Raw genomic sequence first — 20596 nt, 5'->3', positions numbered from 1 at the left:
GTTGTTGATCCCTCTTCCTCCTCCTGGCTCTTTAGTAAAAGACCATTTCATCCCCTTATCATGCAAGGAGCAGGCTGTACAGAAGCAAAGGCAGCTGTTAATACTTCATAGCCATTATCCTATTCTCACCTCACCTGCAGGCCACTAGGCCCCGGAGAGAAAGGTCAGTGGACCTTAAGGGATACCAGGCTTCATGTTAAGCTTCTTTAGTCATCACAGGGAGCCAGTTTAAGTTATTCCTTGGATCTGTGCACTCAAATGATGGGCTAGAGCAGCTCATTTCTGGGCCAGAAAAAACCACAATGCTCTCATGTTAGAGCTGGCTGTCACATCCCCACAGTATATCCTATAAATGTCTGCCTATTAAATTCATTTTATCTACTTAACCCTGGATTTCCTTTTATTTACTTTTTTACTCTGAATAATCTACTGGCTAAAGAGAATGAGATATTGATTGAATACTGGTCCAGCCTAATACCTGTCTTTACATCTATGTTCAAAAATGTTTGTTTTATGAAATTAGGTAATCTAATATTTAGTTCACATCTATTTATAATTATTTTGTCTTTATGAAAGTATGTTACTTTTATTAGTATGCAGTATTCTTCTCATTTATGACTAACTTAGGCTTGGATATGCTTTGTTAGGTATGAAGGTAGAAACCCCTACTTTGTTTTAAATTTCTTTTGGAATATCATTTCCATCATTCTGTTTTAGCGAGTGAGGGGAGATTATAGTTTTTTAATAGAGAAAGTAGTTGGATGTTGTTTTAAAAACTATCCAGTCAGTCACCAGTCTATATTTAAGGTTACTATTGAGATATATAACTTAAGTTTAGTTAAAAGGTATTTAACTTTTTTCTTCATCTGAGTGATTTGCTGGTTTGTTGAATTAATAAAACTTGAGTATTATTTGTTACCCATTCTTTTGTTGAGATTTATTCATTCTAGAGGTATTGTGCTTGTGTCTTGTTTTTCTTTCTCTTCTATTTCCTATTCTATTAGGTTTGTTCTGTAGTTGCTGGTTTTGTGTTTAGGAATTGCTTAGTTTAAGATTGTCATAGATCTCTCTTTATCCCCTACTCTCAAAGGATAACTTTGTTAGATATATTAGTCCTGGTGCACAGTTATTTTGCTTCAGGAACTGAATATATATATATATATATTCTTCATAAGCTCCTAGAGTTTAGTTTTTTTGCTGAAAAGTGTGCTGTTACCTTGGTGTTTCTCCCTTGTAGTTTTGAGTATTCTTTGTTGTGTCTCTATTCTTGGTATTGTAATCATAATATGATAACAGTGGTTTTTTTCCCCCCTTTCTTCTTGTATCTATTAGTGTTTCTAAATTCCTCATGTAACTTATAGAGGTTCTTGTTTTGGTTATTTTTCCTTTGTTGCTATATGAGTATATTAATTTTGAACCTAGTCTTCAGTCTCTTTTTTTTTTTTTTTGCCTATTCTAGAACATTGGCAATGCTTTCTATTGAGATTTTAATTTAATTCATTTGAGTTTTTTATTTCCAAAATTCTATGGGTTTTTTTTTTGGTTGTTGTTTAAGAATCTTTGTTGTTCCATCCTTTTGTCTCAGCTCCAAACTTTGTCTCTGTAGCTCCTTCCATAGGTATTTTGTTCCCAATTCTAAGAAGGAATGAAGTAACCACTCGTTGGTCTTCCTTCTTCTTGGGTTTCATCCCATAATCAGCCTCCAAACACAGACACCATTGCATATGCCAGCAAGATTTTCCTGAAAGGACCCTGATATAGCTGTCTCTCGTGAGGCTATGACAGTGCCTGGCAAACACAGAAGTGAATGCTCACAGTCAGCTATTGGATGGAACACAGGGCCCCCAATGGAGGAGCTAGAGAAAGTACCCAAGGAGCTGAAGGGGTCTACAACCCTATAGGTGGGACTACAGTACAAACTAACCAGTACCCCCAGAGCTTGTGTCTCTAGCTGCATATGTAGCAGAAGATGGCCTAGTTGGCCACCATTGGGAAGAGGGGCCCCTTGGTCTTTCAAACTTTATATGTCCCAGTTCAGGGGAACACCAGGGCCAAGAAGTGGGAATGGGTGGGTAGGGGAGCAGGGTAGGGGGAAGGTATAGGGGTCTTTCAGGATAGCATTGAAATGTAAATGAAGAAAATACCTAATAAAAAATTGGAAAAAGTTAAAAAAAAAGAAAAAAAATTTTGTCTAGGTTATTGTCTTTCTCATCCAGGTCTTGAATTGACTTCTTTCATACATTTGAATCTTATTTAATGTCAGTGATCTTTTATAAAGCAAGACTTTTGAATTCTTTGTCTGGAATTTTAGCCATTTTAATATCTTTAGATGTAATTATTAAGGGCTTTGGAATTTTTGGAAAAGACATTTTTCTTACTGATTCTTCTTAGTAGTTGGTTTTGTTTTGTTTTGTGTGTGTGTGTGTTTCCAAGCTGTAATTTGTGTATCATAGGAATAGATATTTATTCCATGGGAGTTTTCATAGTGACATACTTCATAAAGGAAATAAAAGGATCAATTTCCAATACTATTCATATAGGAGAAAACAAAGTTTTATAATAGTAAGAATATCAAAACAAGTGTGGAAATATAGTTAAAATCAAAGTCAAATAGCATAGCAACAATAACCACAGAAAAGAAAAAAATCAATAAAGTACAATAAACTATGATAAATACTAAGTAGATTAAAGAGATATAAATAAATATAAATGAAAGAAAGGATGGGGCAAGAAAAGGAAATAGGAAAAAGTCAAGGTTGAACAAAATGAAAGAAAGCTAGTTTATATAAAATTGAACCCAAAAGGAAAAAAATTTGAAGAAAAGAATCAGAGAGAAAAAAATCTGATTCAAAATAAGGGGAAATATCTGAGCAACATTAATTATTTAAAGAATAAATATAATTCAAAGATCTTTGAAAAATAAAAAAAAATTAAATTAATACACAGGGTAAAAACAAAGAAAAAGATTAAGAAAAGTTGGGGAAAAAAGGTGATTTGGAGAAATTTCCCATGCTCTCTAATATTGGAAACTGCCAGGTGCTGGGTGGTAGAGAGTCCTCCCTGGAAACTGATTCATCCCTGCCCTTAGGTTGGACCTGGTTGTGGGTAAGAGTTGGACCAGCTTGTCAGGGTTAGTTGTGAACTTAAGGCTACAGGCATTGTAGAAGCATCTTTGTATACGAAGAGCTTCTCTTGGCTCCTGACTTTGGCGATCAGTTGTTGGAAAGGCTCCTCCTTGCTCCAGGAGGTCCCTGGCTTGTGTCCCTAGGAACATCTCATGTCCAAGCTTTCGGCCATCTCCCAGCACTTTGGAAAGAGTTCTGACATCTGCATGAGAGGGGAAAAGCTGCAGGAGGCAGCATTTTGCCTGCAGGTCTCAGCTTTGGATCCTTACTGTTGATTTTCTTATATTAATATTTTTAGGTTGGTGAAAGTGTTTGATTAATTCCCAGAGTTCTAGAAATTGTTATTTTTATCAGTTTTATAAGTGAGATGATTTTTAGTGTTCATTGTTCTGCTAATTTCATTGATTTCACCTGCTGCAACTTTTACACTTGGATTATATCTTTTTTATGTAACAGATCTCCTTTTTATTGCCTCATTATATTGGAAAGTATTAAATTCATTCTTAAAATTAACATTTAGATTCTGCAGGTAATATCTCTATAAAAGGTTGATTTTTAATTTATTTTTGATTGATATTAAAGTTTAAATATCTTGGCTTCACATTATCTGGCTGCCTTGTGTTTTATGGTAATGCCTTGAGTTCCTGATGTTGTGAAGTCTTTTCAGCATCTGTTTGTTGACATTATTATTATTATTATTATTATTATTATTATTATTAGTCATATCTGTGATTCTCATTAATGTGTTCACTTTTTATTTATTATATTGAATTGAATTCAGTTTTTATTCACTCAGACATTAATCTTATTCATTGGGAATTTATTTACATTTTTATTAGGCCTTAGTTCATTTCATTTTATGGTGCATGAGATAAAGGCCATTTTATATGTCTGTCTTCATGCTTACTCAGAGAGTTTGGGTCTGATCATCTAGAGGTAGAGGTTCCACAACAGAGGACCCAATTATTCTTGTCACTCATATAGCAGCCAGAACTCCAGTAGCTGAGCCTAGAGCAGCCATCTTCCCACATCCTTACCGTGTAGAATGTCACTCAGCATTTCAGTGCCTCCTAAACTAAAGGTTATGCTGCCTTTGTGCATGAGTTTCCTCAATTGTGTCTTTGAAGGAGCTACTTTTTATTTGTATTTACTTGTATTGTTTATTCCAGTTGATCATCTTTGGCTTTGCAAGTGACTTCTTAAGATTAAATCTGTTATCTTAGGCTGTATAGGATTAACAGAAATTACTATTTAAAGAATTAATATTTTATGTGTACTTTTGTCATTAAGGATTTTTTGATAATTCAAAGAAAATATTGTTTTGGATTTGAAAAAAATATTTGACTTTAGGACATTAGTATATCTGGAATTTACTTTTTTAAATAATGTAAGGTATAAATATAATTTTACTTTTGCCCATATAGTAACATTTTGATCATAATAATGTGTCTTTTTGTTTCTAACATCTAAAGATTCCATTTCCATCATTATGCTGTTTTCTCTAGACTCATTGATCACACATTACATATTTTACATTATCATGTTTTATTTAGTATAACTTTTTATAATTTTAATTTCTGTTGAAAATAGATTTTGCGTGATCATAGTTTTTCTCCACAAGTCCCCCCAGTTCTTCCACAAGACCCACCAAATCCACACTTTTCTCATTAGAAAACAGGCAACTAAAAGCAAAACAAAACAAAACAAAAACAGGAAAACTAACCATAATAGAACAAAACAAATAGAAAAAAAATGGACAAAGGGGATGAGAACACATACAGTGTTTGTACACAAGACAAATCCCACAAAAACACAACCATAATATATAAGAAAAGATGTCTGAGGTTAAAAAAAATTAAACAAACAAAATGCCCAGACAAATAATTATGAGACAGAGGCAGGTGGATTTCTGAGTTCGAGGCCAGCCTGGTCTACAAAGTGAGTTCCAGGACAGCCAGGGCTATACAGAGAAACCCTGTCTCGAAAAACCAAAAACCAAAAGCCAAACAAAACAAAACAAAACAAAAAACAAACAAAAACAAAAACAAACAAACAAACAAAGCCAAACCCAAAACCCAAAAACCAAAACCCAAAAACCGAAAACTTCCAAAGATTCCATTGATAATGTTTTGCGTTGGCCATCTGCTGCTGGGCATGGGGCCTGCCCTTAAGTGTGGCTTGTATACCTAGTGAGACTCCATTGGAGAAAACTAATTTTCCTTTGTAAGCAGTTGTTACTTGCAGATTAGGTTTGTTTCTGCTCAACACTGGGACCCCGTCTGATTTAGACATATGCAGGCCCTGTATATGCTGACACAGTCTCTGTGAGTTCATATGTGCATGTGCATCAGTCTTGCTGTGTTTAGGCTGCCTTGTTTTGTTGGTGTCTTTTGTCCCCATTGGCTCTAACGATATTTCTGCCTCCTGTTCTGCAAGGTTCACTGAGCCCTGAGAAGAGGAACTTGATGGCGACATCCCCTTTAAGATTGAGTATTCCAAGGTCTGTCACTCTTTGCATATTGTCTAGTGGTCAGTCTCTTTATTTGCTCCTGTGTACTAAAGGAGAAAGCTTCTCTGATGATGGCCGAGCAAGAATGATCAATGAATATAAATAATAGAATGCAGTTAAGAGGAATTTTATTGCCGTGTTCCTTTAACAGAACAGTAGTGTTTGGTCATCCCCTAGGTCCATACCCCATTTAGTTTCAAGTTCTTGACTATCTGAGCAGTGTCAGGCAGGGTTTTCATCTCATGGAGTGGGTCTTAAATCTAATCAGATAGTGGTCGGTTATTCCTGACAACTTTTGTGCCACTTTTGCACCATTGTTTAATACAGATGGATCACAGTTGTAGATTGAGGGTTTCCAGATTGGTTGCTGGTTAGCTTTCTCCTGTGGTTAGAGTAGAGTACCTTTGAGTACCATGGGCACTAGTTGATGAAGGCTATAGGTAGGCACCAGTTCCACATCTTCATGTTCAATGAATTATGTAGGTGTTACCTTCATCAATAAGGTCTTGCCATCAGTTTGTGGAGAGCAACTAATAATCTTGGGAATATAACCTAGGTTGTTCGGAGGTTTTCATGGGACCTCTTTGGCCAACAACTCAATTATTTGTAACCTATTCCTACACTGGATATTTCATTTGGTGATGAGAGATATTTAGTTTGGGCTTTGCCTCTCCATGTTATTTAGTGATTCCATTTGTACTTCCTTCACATATCTATATATTTTAAGAAGCTTCTACGCTAGTAGATTTCAATGTGAATTCTCAAATGGTCCTTAGTTCTAGCTGTTTTTGCTTAGATTCCTTCCACTACCCTCTCTTACCTTCCCATCTCTGATTCTTCCTCCCATTCTACTTACCTAATGTCTATAACTGCACATTATATTTCCCCTTCCTAGAGAGATCCCTCTTTGTTCATTACTTACTCAATACCTAATCTCTTTGGCCACATATGTACACACACACACACACACACACACACACACACACACACACACACACACGTCTGCTCATCAGACTTAAAAGCTAACATCCACATATAAGAGAATACATACCTTATTTGTCTTTTTAGGTCTGAGTTACTTTCACTCAGGATGACTTTTTCCTAGCTCCATCCATTTACCTGGGAATTTCATAATTTCAGTTTTTTTTATTTCATTGTTATTGTTGTTCTCAACAACTGAGTAACCTTTTTTTTTGTGTAAATGTACCATGTTTTCTTGATCCATTCATCTACTGATGTATATGTAAAGTGTTTGCAGTTTCTGGCTATTATAAATAAATGTATTGAGTCCTTTCGGTGTATGCCCAGGAGTGGTATAAAGCTGGCCCTTGGGGTAGATCTATTCCCAGCTTCTTGTACCTCTAGTTTTTGTTATTACTTTCTTTACTTTTCTTAATAGAATTGTTTTAAATAAGTATAAATACATTTTAAAAATCAGTATTTAAAAGATTCTTAAAACAAACACTCTGGGATGTTGCTTGCAGCTGTGTTGATTATATTTTAAGTATGGTAATAGAATTTATTTAAATGTTATATTTGTACTCTATTTAACTTTGGGACCTGTCGGCTGTGTCATGCTTCCTTTGTAGCCATGGAAGAGCTTCTTATTTATTGGAAAAGCTGTTATCTTTTGTATAGTATCAGAGTCTGACTTGCACAAGTAACATTCTTCACTGTTCAACATTTCTATATATGAAGGACCACAGAACCACATTATCCATCTTTCCATTGTAGGCAACTGTTCCACAAGGGCCCTAGTCTTATTGTCAATAGGGCATGACACAAAAATAAAGTTTTATTTCTCAAGAGATAGTTTGTATTTGAGTATAGTTATAGAGAAATTGAAGTCTTTAGAGCTTTCACTTCAAAGGACACATATAATTACATTGGGAAGTGCTGATCAGTTATTGATAACTCTGAAGGTGTGTGTGTGTGTGTGTGTGTGTGTGTGTGTGTGTGTGTGTGTTTGTGTGTTTGTGTGACAGTTTGAACTGATGAATAAATAAGAAATGTGGATATCTTTACTCCCAGGTTATTTCCTGTGAATAACTCTGAAATAAATAAATGTTGAATATATTTTTATGAGAAAAAAATCCCACAATCATGAATTGTCAGCTTATTGGTTGTGCTTTTCTAAGCTGTTAGTAAAATGTCCAGAAAAATTTAAACTCTGCATTTCCATGATCATAACAGTATGCTCTAATTACTTTTTTTTTTTTCTGGAGGCAGGTGATGTTTTTCATAGAGGTCTTGTTTCAGTAGAGGCTAACAGCTGTTCAATTTGAAAATGTGCATTTTGATTGTTGATGTCATTGAATACTATTTGTTCTGGTTTATTGATAGTGCTGAGAAACTCTTGAACTCAATTGCAGTTGCTGGAATTAAAATCACAAAAATAGTGGGAGGACTACAGGCAAGTCACAGTAATGGCATTAAGTCCTATCAGAGCCAGAGCAGGAGAGACTTATACTCACTTTCCAAAGGTCAAGAGACACTAGGTTGATACAAGAATAAAATCAGAAAGGGGTGATCCTGTGAACTGCTATGATCTGAAAATGATACAGGATATGGAAAAGTGAGATACATGTAACTGATAGATTAGAGAAGATGTCAACCACAAGTCATGGCAAGGTGCAAAGATGTTTGAACACTTCTTAAAGAAGGTGGGCAGGGGCTCAAGTCCCTTCCGGTCAGCACCAGCCCCAGGTCACCTTGGGTGCGAATTCGGTGGACAGTCCCACAGTCCCCAGAGGACTCTTCACGTGATCTCAGGGTCACTACTGAGTGGAACACAAAATCTGTTCCAAACCAATTGTGACGGGCCTGTGACAGCAGGAGCAAGGACACCGGAGCCCTGCCTGACCAGTGGCTCGGGTTCCTTATGATTGGTGCTGGTATACCTTGGTTTCGAACACATTAGACAGCCCCATGGTCCCCAGAGGAGACACCACTTCCAGGCACTGTAACATGCCCAGGATCTTAGGATTCCAGGATCCCAGGATAACAGGAGCTTGGTCACACCAGGATCTCAGGGTCTCAGAGGAATCTTGACTGCCAAGAACTCTGACACACCCAGAATCTCAGGTTCACAGGAGTCCACAATCAAAGGATCACAGAGAAAGCTGGACTCTGAGGAGTCCTGAATAAACTGGGATTGTAGGAAGGACAGGCTCCAATCAGAAATATTGACAACAGCAAGCACTTGAGATAATCAGATGGCAGGAGGCAAGCATAAGAACAGAAGCAACAGAAACCAAGGTTACTTGGCATCATCAGAACCAAACTTTCCCACCATAGCAAGTTCTGGATACACCATCACACCAGAAAAGCAAGATATGGATCTAAAGTCACTTGTCAAGATGATGATGGAGGACTTTAAGAAGGAAATAAATAACTCCCTTAAAGAAGTAGAGGAGAACAAAAGTAAACAGCTAGAAGCCCTTAAAGAGGAAACACAAATATCCCTTAAAGAGTTACAGGAAAACACTACAAAACAGGTGAAAGAATTGAACAAAACCATCCAGGATCTAAAAAGGAAACAACTCTGGAGATAGAAAGCAACATAGATGTGAGCATCAAAAACAGATTACAAGAAATGGAAGAGGGAATCTCAGGTGCAGAAGATTCCATAGAAAACATGGATACAACAATCAAAGAAAATGCAAATGCAAAAAGATCATAACTCAAAACATCCAGAAAATCCAGGACACAATGAGAAGACCAAACCTAAGCATAATAGGTATAGAAGAGAATGAAGATTTTCAACTTAAAGGGCCAGTAAATATCTTCAACAAAATTATAGAAGAAAACTTACCTAACATAAAGAAAGAGATTCCCATGAACATAAAAGAAACCTACAGAACTCCAAATAGACTGGACCAAAAAATAAATTCCTCCTGACACATAATAATCAAAATAACAAACACACTAAATAAAGATAGAATATTGAAAGCAGTAAGGGAAAAAGGTCAAGTAACATAAAAAGGCAGACCTATTAGAATTACACAAGACTTCTCACCAGAGACTATGAGAGCCAGAAGATCCTGGACAGATATTATACAGACCCTAAGCAAAAGCAAGTGCCAGCCAAGGTGACTATACCCAGCAAACTTCTCAATTACCATAGAAGGAGAAACCAAAGTATTCCATGACAAAATCAAATTCACAGAATATCTTTTCATGAATCCAGTCCTTCAAAGGATAATAAAGGGGAAATTCCAACACAAGGAGGGAAATTATGACCTAGAAAAAGCAAGAAAGTAGTCCTTTACCAAACCTAGAAGAAGATACCCACAAGAACAGAATCTCAACTCTAACAACAAAAATAACAGGAAGTAACAATTACTTTTCTTTAATATCTCTTAATATATCAATGGACTCAATTCCCCAATAAAAAGACATAGACTAACAGACTGGCTACATAAACAGGACGCAACATTTTGCTGCATACAGGAAACCCACCTCAGGGATAAAGACAGTCACTACCTCAAATACAGAAGTGGATGCTCAGAGTCATCCATTGGATGGAGCACAAGGTCCTCAGTGAAGGAGCCAGAGAAATACCCAGGGAGCTGAAGGGGACTGAAGCCTCATAGGAGGAACATCAATATGATATAACCATTAACCCCAGAGCTCCTTGGAACTATACCACCAATCAAAGAAAACACATGGTGGAACTTGTGGCTCTAGCTATATATGTAGCAAAGGATGGCCTAGTCGGTCATCAATGGGATGAGGGGCCCTTGGTCCTGTAAAGGTTCTATGCCCCAGTATAGGGGAAGGCCAGGATCAGGAATGGGATTGGGTGGTTTGGGGAGCAAGGGGAGGGGGGAAGGGATAGGAGAATTTCAGAGGGGAAACTAGAAAAGGGGATGATATTTGAAATGTGGATAAAAAAAAATCTAAAAAGGGGGGGCTGGAATACAATTTTCCAAGTAAATGGTCCGAAGAAACAAGCTGCAGTAGCCATTCTAATATTGAATAAAATCGACTTCCAACCAAAAATTATCAAAAAAGACAAGTAGGGGCACTTCATACTCATCAAAGGTAAAATCTTCTAAGATGAACTCTCAATTCTGAAATTCTATGCTCCAAATGCAAGGGTATCCACAATTATTAAAGAAACTTTAGTAAAGCTCAAAGCACATATTGCACTGCGCACAATAATAGTGGGAGACTTCAACACCCCACTCTCACCAATGGACAGATCCTGGAAACAGAAACTAAGCAGAGACACAGTGAAACTAATAGAAGTTATGAAACAAATGTATTTAACAGATGTCTACAGAACATTTTACCCTAAAACAAAAGGATATACCTTCTTCTCAGCTCGTCATGGTACCTTCTCCAAAACTGTGACCATATAATCAGTCACAAAACAGGCCTCAACAGATAAAAAAAAAATTGAAATTATCCCATGCATCCTATCAAATCACCATGGACTAAGGCTGATCTTCAATAACAACATAAATAATAGAAAGCCCACATACATGTGGAAGCTGAACAACACTCTACTCAATGATAACTTGGTCAAGGAAGAAATAAAGAAATTAAAGACTTTTTTAGAGTTTAATGAAAATGAAGCTACAACATACCCAAACTTATGGGACACAATCGAAGCAGTCCTAAGAGGTAAACTCATAGCTCTGAGTGCCTCCAAAAAGAAACTAGAGAGAGCACACACTAGCAGCTTGACAGCATACGTAAAAGCCCTAGTACAAAGGAAGGAAATTTACCCAGGAAGAATAGACAGCAGGAAATAATCAAATTCAGGGCTGAAATCAACCAAGTAGAAACAAAAAGCACTATACAAAGAATCATCCAAACCAGGAGCTGTTTTTTGTTTGTTTGTTTGTTTGTTTTTAGAAAATCAACAAGATAGATAAACTCTTAGCCAAACTAAGTAGAAGGCACAGGGACAGTATGCAAATTAACGAAATCAGAAATGAAAAAGGAGACATATCAACGAAACCTGAGGAAATCCAAAGCATCACCAGATCCTACTACAAAAGGCTATACTCAACAAAACTGGAAAACCTGGATGAAATGGACAATTTCCTAGACAGATACCAGGTAACAAAGTTAAATCAGGATCAGATTAACAATCTAAACAGTCTCATATTCCCTAAAGAAATAGAAGCAGTCATTAACAGTCTCCCAACCAAAAAAGCCGAGGACCAGATGGGTTTAGTGCAGAGTTCTATCAGACCTTCAAAGAAGGCCTAATTCCAGTTCTCCTCAAACTATTCCACAAAATAGATAAAGAATGTACTCTACCTAATTCATTCAAGCCACAATTTCTCTGATACCTAAACCACACAAAGACCCAACAGAGAAAGAGAACTTCAGACCAGTTTCCCCTATAAATATCGATGCAAAAATACTCAATAAAATTCTCGCTAAATGAATCCAAGAACACATCAAAACTATCATCCATCATGATCAAGTAAGCTTCATTCCAGGGATGCAGGGATGGCTTAATATACAGAAATCCATCAATGTAATCGACTATATAAACAAGCTCAAAGACAAAAAGCACATGTTCATCTCCTTAGATGCTGAGAAATCATTTGACAAAATTCAACACCCATTCATGATAAAAGTCTTAGAAAGATCAGGAATTCAAGGCCCATACCTAAACATAATAAAAGCAATATACAGAAAACCATAGTCAACATCAAACTAAATGGAGAGAAACTCAAAGCAATCCCACTAATATCAGGGACTAGACAAGGCTGCCCACTTTCTCCCTACCTATTCCGTATAATACTTGAAGTCCTAGCCAGAGCAATTAGACAACAAAAGGAGATCAAGGGGATACAAACTGGAAAGGAAGAAGTCAAAATATCACTATTTGCTGATGATGTGATAGTATACTTAAGTGCCCCTAAAAATTCCACCAGAGAACCCCTAAAACAGATAAACAGCTGCAGTGCAGTAGCTGGATATAAAATTAACTCAAACAAATCAGTGGCTTTTCTCTACACAAAGGATAAAGAGGCTGAGAAAGAAATTAGGGAAACAACACCCTTCCCAATAGTCACAAATAATATAAAATATGTGGGTGTGACTCTAACTAAGGAAGTGAAAGATCTGTATGATAAGAACTTCAAGTCTCTGAAGAAAGAAATTGAAGATCTCAGAAGAGGGAAAAATCTCACATGCTCATGGATGGGCAGGATTAATATAGTCAAAATGGCTATCCTGCCAAAAGCAATCTACAGATTCAATGCAATCCCCATCAGAATTCCAACACAATTCTTCACAAAGTTAGAAATGGCAATTTGCAAATTCATCTGGAATAACAAAAAACCTAGGATAGCAAAAACTATTCTCAACAATAAAAGAACCTCTGGGGAATCACCATGCCTGACCAAAAGCTGTACTACAGAGCAATTGTGATAAAAACTGCATGGTACTGGTACAGCGACAGACAGGTATGGAATAGAATTGAAGGCCTAGTAATGAACCCACACACCTATGGTCACTTGATCTTTGACAAGGGGGCTAAAACCACCCAGTGGAAAAAAGACAGCATTTTCAACAAATGGTGCTGGCACAACTGGCAGTTATCATGAAGAAGAATGCGAATTGCTCCATTCTTTTCTCCTTGTACAAAGCTCAAGTCTAAGTGGATCAAGGAACTCCATATAAAACCAGAGACTCTGAAACTTACAGAGGAGAAAGTGGGGAAAAGCCTCGAAGAGATGTGCACAGGGGAAAAATTCTTGAACAGAAAAGCAGTGGGTTGTGCTTTAAGATTGGGAATCAACAAATGGGACCTTATAAAATTGCAAAGTTTCTGTAAGGCAAAAGACACTGTCAATAAGACAAAACGACCACCAACAGATTGGGAAAGGATCTTTACCAATCCTAAATCTGATAGGGAACTTATATCCAGTATATACAAAGAACTCAAAAAGCGGTACTCCAGAAAATTAAATAAACCTATTAAAAATTGGGGTACAGAGCTAACAAAGAATTCTCAACTGAGGAATACCGAATGGCTGAGAAGCACCTGCATAAATGTTCAACATCCTTAATCATCAGGGAAATGCAAATCAAAACAACCCTTAGATTCCATCTCAGACCAGTCAGAATGGCTGAGATCAATAATTCAGTTGACAACAGATGCTGGCTAGGATGTGGAGAAAGAGGACCACTTCTCCATTGCTGGTGGGATTGCAAGCTGGTACAAACAGTCTGGAAATCAGTTCGGTGGCGGCTCAGAAAATTGGACATAGTGCTATCGGAAGATCCAGCAATACCTATCCTTGGCATATACCCAGAAGATGTTCCAACTTGTAATAAGGACTCATGCTCCACTATGTTCATAGCAGCCTTATTTATAATAGCCAGATACTGGAAAGAACCCAGATGTTCCTCAAAAGAGGAATAGATACAGAAAATGTGGTACATTTACACAATGGAGTACTAGTCAGCAATTATAAACAATGAAGTTATGAAATTCTTAGGCAAATGGATGGATGTGGAGGATATCGTCCTGTGTGAGGAATCCCAATTACAAAAGAACACACATGATATGCACTCACTGATAAGTGGATTTTTCGCCCAGAAACTTAGAATACCCAAAATACAATTTGCAAAACACATGAAACTCAAGAAGAAGGAAAACCAAAGTGTGGATACATCGTTCCTTCTTAGACTAGGGAACAAAATACCCATGGAAGGAGTTACAGAGACAAAGTTCGGAGCAGAGACTGCCTCAGTTGGGGATCCACCCCATAAACAACCACCAAACCCAGACACTAGGCAGATGCCAACAAGAGCCTGCTGACAGGAGCCTAATATAGCTATTTCCTTTGGAGTGCAAGGTTCCCACTGAAGGAGCCAGGGAAATACCCAGGGAGCTGAAGGGGACTGAAGCCCAATATAAGGAACATCAATATGAACTAACCAGTACCCCCAGAGTTCCTTGGAACCTACCACCAATCAAAGAAAACACATGGTGGAACTTGTGGCTCTAGCTATATATGATGGCCTAGTCAGTCATCAGTGGGAGGAGAGGCCCTTGGTTCTGTGAAGGTCCTATGCCCCAGTATAGGGGATTGTCAAGACCAGGAATGGGAGTGGGTGGGTCGGGGAGCAGCGGGAAGGGGTAGGGGTTAAGGGATTTTCTGAGGGTAACCTAGGAAAGGGGATAACATTTGAAATGTATATAAATAAAATATCTAGTAAAAAAAAAAGAAGATGGGAAGAGGCAAAAACTGAGAAATGAAGAACAGAAGTAAGAGGAAAGCAGGATTAGAACGTTGAATGGAATCAGATGCTGCCAGTGGGACATTTAAAGTGTAGTTTAATTTCATGAGAAAATAATGAAAGAAAGGTGTTAGGAATTGAGAGAATCAAATAAAACTTGTGTAATTTTATAGTTTTATGTAAAATTGGATAGCTGAAAAGTTTCTAAGCTGGATTTTATTAAATTAATTATTAGACTAATAACTATTAATTTTAACCTTAGTACAGTTCACTAAGCATTTTCCTGATCTCTCTTACCACAATGTACAAGAAAGGACATGGTAAAGAATACTTGCAGAGATAGGAAACAGAAAGAAATATACCAAATTCTTTTCATGTGGCTGTTTTGATCCTAAATCATTAGCTTATTAATAACAATAGTAATAGTGTTGATTACTAAATATTTAAGGATAATAAGTGTTTAAAATAGTAAAAAGATAAAAGATTAATATAAGAAAATTACATATGCTTATATTTACAAACATAGTGGTCAGTATCCTAAGAAAGTGTTTGTAAATTACATTCAATAATTACTAAGTAAATACAGAATCAATAAGATTCATAGGGCAGCAACCAATGAATGAACATCAGTCAAGGAATGAAAACATTGAAGAAGAAAAACATTATCTTGTGATCAAAAAATATTTTAAAATTCAATACCAATACCCAAAACAGAGACAAGATTTCATAACTAGTCAAAGGCTATGGATATTTAAAATGCGTTTTGTGGTAAAATATAAAAGCTTTTCAATATTAAGAATTTTGATTACTAAAAGTAAGTTTTATTTTACTGGATCACAAAAAAATGTGGCTGTGATGAATGAGAGAAGTGTGGCATGTGGTTGCTGATGGGTTATGGCGACTTTTCCGTAGAGCTTAGTCTGAGTAGGCTCTTGAGACACAATCTTTGACCGTGCTCCTTTTGTATCTCCTGAAGAATCTCTGTTTACCACGATTCTTTAAACGTATGACAAGATGAACAATAGTAAAAAATCAACCATTATATATATTAGCTAACTTTTGAAATCACATGATTATTTTTATGTAGTATACTATGCTGTACCATTGTAAGTAGTATACTGTTCCTCTCATCTAAATGTATATAGCCACTGTGCTTGTGTCTGAGGTTTTTATAACACAAATGGAGTCCAGATAGAGAATTAGCTTAATACTGTCATTGTAGTTATACTCTGAGATTAAACTGGGCAATTTATGTGAGCTCTGAATAAAAAGAATCAATATATTATATTCATGTTCATTACATACACTCATACCCTAACATGTGGGCGACTACACACACACACACACACACACACACACACACACACACACACACACAGTCAAATAAAATACACTGTATCCTTTTAATGTAAATATATGAAGACAGTAAAATTAAGAAGTATTAGGGGCCAAAGAAATGTCAGCAAATGTAACAAGCTACAAAATATATTATTAGACAATTAAAGAACATAAAATATTATTGGAACATTTTAATATTGTATTTTCAGTGAGCGTATATGTTATGCTTCATCAAAAGAGTCCACATGTGCTATGTGTAACCCAACGACTGAGAAATACAGAGCTGGTAGACCCATCATTCCAATGGCATGGGCCAAAAGGAAAACTTGTTTCAGGTAGGATTTTTAGTTATTATAATTAAGTAGATATATCTCAGAGTTACTTATACTTAAAAATATTTGTATCTAATACATTTACCATGTATTCAAATATTTTCTATGTAATCTCCTGGCATTTGATATAGCAATGCTGATAGTATGAACATTTCTCTATTTTTTTTATTAAGGATAAAGGCAGTAAAAATTTCAGTATTTATTGAGTACTAGAATCATTTCTGTCTTAAAAGTTATTATTTGGTGTGAAAATCAGTTTGTTTTTATTATTCTTTTACTTATGTACCTATTTTATTTTAACTATGATTTTTTGCTGTGAATTTTGAATTTGATTTTGCTAATAACTGATTTATTGTTTACTTTAGAACTTATAGCTTAGCTGGTTTTTAAAATTTTTTTTTTTTAATCAATGAAGCTAGTGAGTATTTGTACTAAAGGTCTGTTCAGTGTAGGACAGTCATTTTTGCATATCCTTAGTGGGACTCTATCACCTTTACTTTTGCTTCTTTTATAAAACCTTATTGGTGTTTTGAGACCGTGCTGAGGATTATAGGCTACAGTCTTGCTGTGTCATTTGGACAGAAGGAAGTGTGGTTTTGCAAAGACTTGCTGGAGATCTGATGTAACCTGTACCTCACTTCAGTAACATAGGGACAGTTGTGCTGTGTGTTCATATCTACCGAGGGTGCAAAAAGAAATTCTTAGGGACTGGGCAGCTTACAGAAATTGGTGAATGGTTCTCATGTACAGGTATCTAATATTTGAATTACAATCAAATCTATTTTTATTCTCTAGTAGCAGCAGCAGCAGCATATGGTGTAGTATGAACACTTCTTATATTGATACCAAAATTTTGTCATTGGAAAATAAACATTTAAGTATTGAATTTTCCTGTTGACAGTTTTTGTACTTTTGATTTGGAAGTTGAAATCTGGAGCATTTATTTTTTAAGCCGGCATACCTGGTGTCACAATTTATATTGCAAAGTGTGGTATATAATTTAGTTACTCCTTTAAGTTGGAAAGACATTTTTCTTTTCATAATAAAAATTGTACTAAGAAATATAATCTTTCCAGATAAAAATAAAATATGGAAATGGCTTCTTGGAAAGGGGTGGAACTTTGTGACCACTTTCTCTTCTCCATGCTGGGAGCTTGGCTGGCTCAAACTTGGGAAGGTCTTGTGCAGGCTGTCACAGTCTCTGAATTCATATGTGTACCTGCCTTTCTGTGTCCAGAAGACACTATTTCCTTGGAGTCAATTACCACCTCTGGCTCTTAACAGTAGTTTAACATTTTTTTCCACATTGGCCCCTGAGCCTAAGTGTGAAGGGTCTGACGTAGACATTCCATTTAAGGCTGAGTGGTCCAAATTCTCTCACTATCTGCACATTGTCCAATTGCAGGTGTCTGTGTTAATTACGATCTACTGCAAGAAGGATCTTTTTTGAAGAGGTGTGATCCATTCACTGATCTATGAGTACAGCAATCTGTCCTTAGGAGTCTTTTTATTGCTATGATCATTTAGCATAATAATAGTAGTAAGTTTCCACCTTATATTTTCTAGTCCATATCTAAGCTAAGTCATAAGTATAAACATATTTTTAAAATAATAAACTAAGTTGCAGTGAAATTTTATAAAGTTTTAACAGCTCCAAATCCTGGCCTATCAAAGATGTAGTCAAATTCTAGGTATTAGGATAACAAAGCCAGGAATGGAGACAGACCAATTAAAATGAGATGATTAATTAATGAGTATCTGTAGTGTGTGCTTTCTTGTATTTAACCCTGTATTTCCTGTGCCAAATACAATAGCTTTGTGAATTTCTATTTAGAGTTAATCATGTAAAATTCAGTAAATGATCACTGGTAAGTGATATTATAGGCTTAACATTTATATTAAGTATGAAATTCTCTGCTTTTTTTTTAAAAATGCATTTCTTAAATATTTTAAATATAACTCCTTTATAGATTGTTTGATGCTCAGTCTTTTGACTTTCATATTTAGTATTACAGTAATATATTCTTGGAATTGAAAGAGATACTATGAAGATATAGCATACATATATATAGAAGTATATACATACATATGCAATGTGTATATACAGAAAATATATATATATATATATATACACACACAAAGTATATATTTTGGTATATATATATTTATTTACCATAAAATAATTCTTATATTTTAATGTTGAGTGATATTTTCAATAATTTGCACATGAAATGCTATGCCTAGAGGGAAAAATATAACATAATGATATAACTCATTATCAGCAAGCATTTCCTATACAGAATAAGACATAAAACAAAAGTTGGGCTGGGCATGGTGGTGCACGCCTTTAATCCCAGCACTTGGGAGGCAGAGGCAGGCGAATTTCTGAGTTCGAGGCCAGCCTGGTCTACAGAGTGAGTTCCATATATATCCAGCCTGGTCTACAGAGTGAGTTCCATATATATGTACTTATATATTGTTTACAATATGTATGTATACATGCACTGCATATATATGTGTATAAATTTTCATAAATAGTACTGTATTTCTGGTAGCATCTCTTTCAGTGCAAGGAGCATACTGGGATGCTTTATGTCTATATGCCATTCTTGGTCTCTTACAACTTAGACAATTCCACAATTGATGAATTCTGGTTGATTCTAAGGTCATCCTGGCATCTACTAACAATATGCATCACATACAATAAGTAACTTTAAGTAACTCTGTTTTGTGAACATAAATTTCTGTGGTTCTTAGGTTACTTTAAGTGTTTGGTATTTTGTCTCCCTATTGTGTTTTAAGCAGCTGTATGTTATGTCTTCATTAGAAAATACCACTGCACAAGTGACCTCCACAGGAAGCCTCATATTTCAGAGCTTTGAAGAGACCATGAGTGGGGTTTATACATGTTTCCTCGAGTATAAACCAACTGTAGAGGAATCTATTAAAAATCTTCAACTGAAATACATTGTTTATGGTAAGAAGTGAATTTAATTATATTTTAACATTTCTTAACGTTTTACAATGTTTAAACATTTTGACAGGTTTGTTTTTAATATTTTTTATTATTTAAGTTTTAAATTTAAATATATTTTGATCATATTCTTTCTCCTAAGTCCTTCCTTTTCTTAAGTCCTTGCAGATCCTGTTCCCTACTCTACACACTCAACATTAAGTTCTTTCTCAAAAAAAAAAAAGAAAGAAACCAAACAAGACCTAAATACAACAGCAGAATTCCCCAAATCCAAGAAGACAAAAATAAAATACATGACCCCCTCTCCCCAGAAAAACCAAAATGTTCCTCTAAACTGTAACCAAATACATATGAAACCCGTGGTGTCCATTATATGTTGGTCAGACATTTCTGAACATGAAGCCTGCCTGCCCTGGAGTAGCTGATATGTCCAGAGTCACTCCAATGGAGATAACTCATTTTCCCTCTCCAGGGCAGGTATAATCGTCAGTTTAGTTGTTAACTTTTACCCCAGTAGAAGGTTTTCTTTCATTCATTGATTCATTCATTTATTCATTCATTTAATCATTCATTAAAAATAAAACAAAATAAAATACAAAATAAAACAAAGCCTATAACATTAAAGTTGGACAAGGCAACCCAACAGCGAGCAAGAGCCTAAGAGGAGCCACAGAATCAGAGAACCACTCATTCACATATTCCAGAGTTCCATAAAACACTAAACTTAAAGCCATGACATCAGCACGGAGGACCTAATGCAGGCCTGGGCAGGCCCTGGGCGGCTGCTTCCCTTTCTGCGAGTTCATACGAGCTCTGATCATGTTGACTTAGATGGCACTGATTTCTTGGCTTCCTCTGTTCCCTCTTCTGCTTTCTCTTCTGCAGAGTTCTCTCAGTCCTTTGGAAAGAGATTTGATAGAAACATCCTATTTAGGGTTGGGTGTTTCAGGTTCTCTCAACTCTGTAATGTCTGGCTGTGGATTTCTATATTTGTTCTCATCTGCAGCAGGAGGAAATTTCTCTTATGGCTGAACAACAAGTGTAGCAGAATATCATTGGGAGTCATTTAATTATCCCTACATTTTTTTCTTCTCTCTCT

The 20596-nt window shown here is 36.1% G+C and overlaps 1 protein-coding gene and 1 non-coding gene across 8 annotated transcripts in view; both read left to right on the top strand.

Annotated features, from left to right (window-relative positions):
• The window catches only part of Zpbp (zona pellucida binding protein), a 184600-nt gene that overhangs the window by 29536 nt on the left and 134468 nt on the right, over positions 1 to 20596 (top strand). For 4 of the 7 annotated variants that reach the window (XR_380974.4, NM_001185153.1, NM_015785.2 and 1 more), the window contains exons 3-4: positions 16401 to 16526; positions 19351 to 19500. Coding sequence is in view for 5 of the 7 variants with exons in the window: in NM_001185153.1 (NP_001172082.1) it covers positions 16401 to 16526; positions 19351 to 19500 (276 nt within the window). In the remaining 2 variants the exon portion in view is untranslated. Of the gene's footprint in view, positions 1 to 5561; positions 5626 to 16400; positions 16527 to 19350; positions 19501 to 20596 lie in introns of all 7 variants that reach the window. The other 3 variants (XR_003949479.1, XM_030246152.1, XM_006514755.4) reach the window with 1 other exon arrangement.
• Positions 7176 to 7303, top strand: Gm26458. Its single transcript, XR_003949908.1, has one exon. It is a non-coding gene; the product is annotated as a small nucleolar RNA SNORA24 (small nucleolar RNA).

Source organism: Mus musculus, chromosome 11, assembly GCF_000001635.26.
Source record: "Mus musculus strain C57BL/6J chromosome 11, GRCm38.p6 C57BL/6J".
NCBI lineage: Eukaryota > Metazoa > Chordata > Mammalia > Rodentia > Muridae > Mus > Mus musculus.
Note: the sequence above shows the minus strand (reverse complement) of the source record. Positions and strands in the feature narration are given on the sequence as shown.